We start from the raw sequence: 6096 nt of genomic DNA, 5'->3' as shown, positions 1-6096 counted from the left end.
ATCTAATTTTTTCTTTAGACTTGGTTATTTCCTGTAATTAGTCTTCTTCTTTTGTGTTTTATGACTAATAGTTAGATCTTTATTAATCTGTTTTATAACAAGTTTGTTTGTTTTCTCTTGAGTTTTTTTTTTTTAGAGATTGGCTGCCAACTGCCATTAAAAGCAACAACATTTTTATACCAACCAGTTTTTCAGCACATCTCACAGGTCGTATCTCTTGTCATATTTTCGTAATTCAAAATTCTTCTTTGGTGTTTTATGGCAATTGGTATCCAAGTGTTACCGCCACCCACTACAGTTCTAAGTCTAGACTCTCTAGACTTTCAACTTTATTCTTCTTCTGTAGTTGTTGTTCTTGTTGTTGTTGTTTTATGGTGGTTGGTATCCAAGTGTTGCATTACCGCCAGACTTTATTCCTCAGACTTGTTTTATGGTGGTTGGTATCCAAGCGTTACATTACCGCCAGCCTTTATTCCTTCGACTTTATTCCAGCTTGCCTTCTCCCACGCCACAGTATTCTTTAGACTTTACCCTATAGACTCGATTCTTCAGTTCTACTACGTTGGTGTTTCAAAGCCCACGAGTTCAAAGCACAGGAGTGTTGTTGTTCTTCTTGTAGATACTTACGGTATCCATGACTTTTTTTCCTGATCCGTCATCAAAGTTGCAATTTTCCCCCATCTCTTAAGAGTTGCGGAATGTTGGTGATTGGTGACATCATCGTGAAAGGCATGACATCATCGTCAAAGGGGAAGTCTAAAGAATCTCTATATTTCTTTATTTTTTTCAGGGTGTGGAGTGGAGCACATGCTTTGAAGACATACAACTAAAGACGTACAACTACAGTAGGCCGGTAATGAAGCACTTGGATACCAACCGCCATAAAACACCGAAGAGGAAAAAGAAAAATAAAGAAAAAAGTATAAAGTCTCAAAACTTGAAATAATAAAGTCTAAAGAATAAAGTAGATGGCGGTGAATGCACCTCTGCAGGTGGCTGCCAACCGCCATTAAAAGTTGGCAGCCAACTGAAAAGGTGCATTTACCACCACCTATTGTAGTTGCATGTCTTCAAAGTATGTGCTATACCGTTAAAAAAAAGGAAAAAAACAAGAAGGTTAGATTTGTTTTTGCTTTTAATTGCTGTTGGCAGCCAAATGAAAAGGTGCATTCACTGCCACCTACTGAAGTTGTACATCTGTACTTAAAAAAGAGAGGGAGAGAAAGTGAGAGGAGAGAGAGGAGGAGGGAGGGAAAGAGAGGGCTTCTTGCCATTGCACAGCGGCATCTGTATCAGATACAAAGTAGTGTTGGTCCATGCAGATCCATGGGCAGGAACAGGGGGAAGAGAGCCTTTGCTCGCATGAGAATGGGACACACTGGACTCTATAGGTCGCCGAGCAGGACAGGCAAACGTCCTACGGGTTTATGTAATCACTGTCAAGAACCAGAAACTGTTGAGCATGTGCTGATTTGCTGTACAGCTTATGAAAGAACTGAAATGGTTTTATGGTTTCAAAATAATAAACAGGAATTCAATCTGCTGAATCTTCTTACAATCCAGTCATGAGGATCATGTAAGGCTATGGTTGCTTACTTATAGTATATAAAAGGAAGATTATAGAGTTAGGAGTGTCTTTTTTAGTGCTACACTACAATCTTTGCCCTTTTTGTATTATGGTATCCGTTGATCTGTCCACACTCAATCCAGTAGATGATGGTTGCACCTTTGCAGTTGGCTGCCAGTCGCCATTAAAAGCAACAACAACAACATCTAGTTAATGAAGTATTTTAATTTTGATCAAATGTCTTCATACAATTGTCATCTCTTTTATTAGCTCTGAAATGTCTATATGTGGACTGCGATTGCTGCCAGTCTTGTCAGAGCCCAGTGACCTCTGCAGACTTTTACCTGCTTGGCCCATGGACTGCAGGACGTTTGCAGTGTCCGGTGACTGATTGTCCCCTTTAGAACACAGTAATACTTGATTGACTTCTCCCTCAACATCACCGGATATAATAGTGGGAAATATGCTCTTCAATCGCTCCAGTAGACTTTTCTTCAGGAGGGAGTCTCGACAAACAAGATTCAGAATAAAGACCCCTGTAAGTAAATAAGTAATCAGTCATTTGTTTTGCATTAGATAAATCATTCTTGGTGAATATAACATGCATCAATATATTAGTTTACATAGAAAATATTTAGTCACATCCCATTTTGATGTCAAGTGTGTATAAGTTTTATGGAGTATTAGGGCCACTTAGAGATAAAGGAAATTAATACATGAGGCCATTTTGAAAGGGGCACGCGATATACTAGCAACCGTTGACAGCACATTATTGTACTACGACGACTGCATCCTTTTCTACGGCATAATGAGCTACGAATACTTTGGTTCTTTAGACGACAACGGCAAACTAAGGTAAACGACAAAGCTATCACTCATTGGCCTGACAATATAATAGATCCATGTGTCTAACAACAGAGCAATGTCCTTACAGAATGCCACATAGTTTATGGAAGGATAGCCCGACTGACTGGCCTGATTTGGAATGGCCAGCGATCTACGAGTACTTGATTGAAAGCCCTGGCGTTTTCACTCGTATGTAGTAGACGTGCGGTTGTCAATTACTAGCGTGCCCCTTTCAAAATGGCGGACTCTGTTGCTACGGTACAGGTTCCCGGATGTACTGGTAATTGCCCGGATGTGCGAACGCATGTATAGGAAAGCATTTATCAGACTTTAAACAAGTAGAGAAGATGCTAAAACAAGTATCAAATTCACTTTTTATTTGCTTTCTTTCAGATCGTAGGCTGGCTAAATATGATTATGGTTGATCTGAGGAGTGCTCGTAGCATGAGGCTCAGTGTTTATATCCGCACAGCATCTACTAACCGTGTACCTACAAACTTCTCGTCACAGTCAATAGAATAGTACAATTTTCATAAACCATCTCCTTATTCATGGGTTTCAGCTTTCTGTTATAAGCAACATTTTAAGGACTACTCTGCATTTTAAAGATATTTCGTTTTAACTTGCTAGTCGCTATTGAAGGTCAAAATTCCTCATTCTGAAACCCATGCATTATACAAGGCTAAGGTCACCCACAGCTTGATCTATGCAGCCATAAATCATTCCTCCTGTAAGTATCAAAAATGAATCAATCAAACATGTGTATAAACTAAAAGATCTACTCTTTCCTTCCCTTCATGGCCCAAGTGGCTCTAATACTCGCTTTATAGATGGCAAATACACTTTTTGAAACAGATTTAATTCACATTAATTCTTTTTTTAAATGTATGATAGTGTTATAACAATACTATACCTGTTGGAGTCAGCAGGCGGCAAACCTTCTGCAGAATTGAGACCTCAACAAATGAAGCAGGAGGACAGCTAATGCCAACTGTATTGTCCTTATTATCAACATCAAACATTATGGTATCAAACAAGCGGCCTGCGGGGAAAAAAACAGTCAGTCTCTTGTCCCTTTGTTACTTGCTTGGAGACCCGATGAAAAGCTTTGTAACACTTCCCATCTCACCTTCTTTTTCGTAGGCTGTGATGCGTTCAAGGCCATCTCCAAGAGTTACAGTCAGGCGCTCGTCTGGTCTGAATCCAAACCATTCCTTTGCTACATTTAATACAGCAGGATCTAGTTCTACGACTTCAATCATGACACCGGGAACAAAGTCTCGGAGAAACTGTGGCAAGCCTCCTCCTCCAAGTCCCACCAGGAGCATTGACACCGCAGCAACTGAAAACAACACAAATGATGGACAAAAAAGTTAATAATAAACAAAACTACCATTCATGTGATACGATCTACTAATTCTGAGCGTAATAATGTTATTATACCATTTGTCTGACACGTATCAATCCCAAGCATGGAAAGACCAGCGACCATTAGTTTATGATGTTCACAGCAGAGAAAGCCTGTGTCTACTGAAAGTGAAGACGAGGGCACTGTTGAAGGAGTTGATGGCTTTACTTTCTTTTTGCCCTTTTTCTTGTTCCCTGTTGTCAAGTAAAAAAATAAATATTAAAGCTAAGTAAAGGAAATACCATGAGCTGTAATTGCATTAGAGTATAATTAAAATTGTTTGATGCAACGTACCTGCATTTGGTGATACAAGCTTGCTCTCTGACTGGATGAGGGCAGAATTGGACAAAAACACTAGCCTTCGATACAGTTCTCCATCTTCTCCTCTGACGTTCTCCACACAGAACTCTCCACTCAGCTCACTGATCCCTGTGCTGAGCACCTCACGCCAACCCAGGTCACCAGTGGCTGACAAAAACGGCACCTGAAAAGGGAAATGTATTTATAATGTTTTATTTTCTTTGGTTGAAAGAATAACACATACACATTGTGTTAACATATAGGTAACACACAGATATTGTGATAAAATATAGATAACACACACATATAAATCCTGTTAACATATAGATGCACCTACCTGATGGTTGGGGGGCATAGCAGGAGGAGCCAAGTCCATAACCATGGGTGAAAGCTCGGCCTGAACTGCCTCCATATTGGCATACTCTTGATTTCGGTGCATTGCAACAATTACCAATCGTCTGAAATTTGCACTGGCTGCCAACTGTTTATGGCCTTCTGCAGAACTATAAAGCCAAGCCGCCTCACTTCCCTGTGGTACTGAGAAAATATGAAGAGAAAGATACAGAATACATGGAGGATAGAAGTGTTAATCTAATTAATGAGAACTTACCAATAAAAATGGCAAAGTGATTGGCTTTGGGTACTCTGGCACCAGGAGCAGAGTCTTGAACAGTAAGGGTATATCTGGGAAGGCCTGTCTTAACGTGGTAAAGAGTTAGTGAGACGGCTGAACTGACATCTGTGCCTGTACGCAGCCTTTTCCTTAGTACAGAATAGGCCTGATGCGCTCTCACGGTTGACAGCAGCTCTGAAATCTGAGTGAACCGAGTCGGTGTGCCATCCTCCCCAAGACACAGCTCCAGAATGGGTACAGGCATTGGCTGACGAAACTTGGTGCAGATCAGGACGAAAACAGGCAAAGCAAAAGAGTCCTCCTCGCTCTCAGTGTCATTCTGAAGACAGTGGAGCCTTGCTGCCCAGCCGAGAGAAACAAAGTGCTCCACAGCTAACTTAATGACACTCTCCTGGGCCAGTGTGATACAGACATATCTGCCCCCAACACTCAGAACTCGGCTCATCTGTGGAAAAAAACAAGTGCCTTTATCAATTTCAAGTTAGTTAGTTGTTTAATCAACAAAGAAAATAAGAGAATATGAGAAATATTATAACGTCTCAGATAATTGCCTTGTCCTCCAAGACATTTCTCACGGATCCTTTGTATTGAAACATTTTAAAGATAATGAAATGTGGGATACAAGCTCAGCCCTGCATCTACATAAATGTTTTACCTCTGTGAGCATACTTGAAGCCAGTGCTCCCTCTTCCTCAGACGCCATGGCATCCAGGGTACCCTTGTCCAAAATAGCCTGAAAACTGCCATCCTCAAAGGGTGTTTTGGTGGCATCGATCTGCTGGAAGCTCAGGTCAGGTCTGCGCTCAGCATTTCTTTGGTTCATATGGTTTACTACTGTCTCGCTGATGTCAATGTTGATCAGGTGTTTGTAACCAACATCATACATCTGTTCACTCAGCTCCGAATTACCACATCCCACCACCAGAACCTGCACACAGATACAAAGAGGTCAATAACAAGAGTAATGCTTTGTTGACATCTGGACACATCATCTTCACAGATCATTCAAAAGAGTCTATATGACAGAGTGTAAATAGCGTTTGAAATATATGCGTGCACAAAAACAAAACAAAATAACACCCAACCTTGTCTTTCACTCTGATGTATTTGTGCAGCACGCCGCAGAGCTTGTTGTAGTCTCCATACCACTCAAACGCCTTCTCTCCTCGTTTCTTGAAAAACCTTTCCCAATATTCCGCTGAACTGAACTCGTCCGCGGTGCGAGGAAGCAGGCTCATTTTTCTTTTCCGATGTTAAAACTCAAATTATTTATAACCCTACTGAATACCACTTTCCCACATGGACCTTTCACGTTGGCTCGTCACCATGCACGTAAACCCG

The 6096-nt window shown here is 40.9% G+C and overlaps 1 protein-coding gene across 2 annotated transcripts; it reads right to left on the bottom strand.

Moving 5' to 3' along the window:
- Positions 1-1778: 1778 nt before the first annotated feature.
- On the bottom strand, positions 1779-6092 carry mettl13 (methyltransferase 13, eEF1A lysine and N-terminal methyltransferase). Of its 2 annotated transcripts, none has more exons than XM_072439256.1 (9): positions 5841-6092; positions 5411-5683; positions 4732-5200; positions 4459-4658; positions 4116-4305; positions 3857-3943; positions 3543-3755; positions 3327-3455; positions 1779-2103 (listed from the first exon to the last, which is right to left on the bottom strand). In XM_072439256.1, exons 1-9 carry the CDS (start codon positions 5991-5993, stop codon positions 1811-1813), a joined length of 2007 nt encoding a protein of 668 aa, XP_072295357.1. In that variant the 5' UTR covers positions 5994-6092; the 3' UTR covers positions 1779-1810. The 2 variants fall into 2 exon arrangements, with proteins under 2 accessions (XP_072295357.1, XP_072295356.1); XM_072439255.1 differs by having other exon boundaries at positions 1780-2103; positions 3857-4015.
- Between the last annotated feature and the right edge of the window lie 4 nt (positions 6093-6096).

The sequence above is a fragment of the Eucyclogobius newberryi genome, unplaced genomic scaffold (assembly GCF_026437365.1).
Source record: "Eucyclogobius newberryi isolate DKJ021-1_F unplaced genomic scaffold, fEucNew1.0.hap1 SCAF_9, whole genome shotgun sequence".
NCBI lineage: Eukaryota > Metazoa > Chordata > Actinopteri > Gobiiformes > Gobiidae > Eucyclogobius > Eucyclogobius newberryi.
Note: the sequence above shows the minus strand (reverse complement) of the source record. Positions and strands in the feature narration are given on the sequence as shown.

Excerpts from the sequence above, each read along its gene's own strand:
- mettl13 (XM_072439255.1), bottom strand. The coding sequence starts at position 5,993 with ATGAGCCTGCTTCCTCGCACCGCGGACGAGTTCAGTTCAGCGGAATAT. Across the intron at positions 5,684-5,840 it reads ACATCAGAGTGAAAGACAAG|GTTCTGGTGGTGGGATGTGG; the intron begins GTTGGGTGTTAT and ends ATCTGTGTGCAG. Across the intron at positions 4,659-4,731 it reads TCACTTTGCCATTTTTATTG|TACCACAGGGAAGTGAGGCG; the intron begins GTAAGTTCTCAT and ends ATATTTTCTCAG.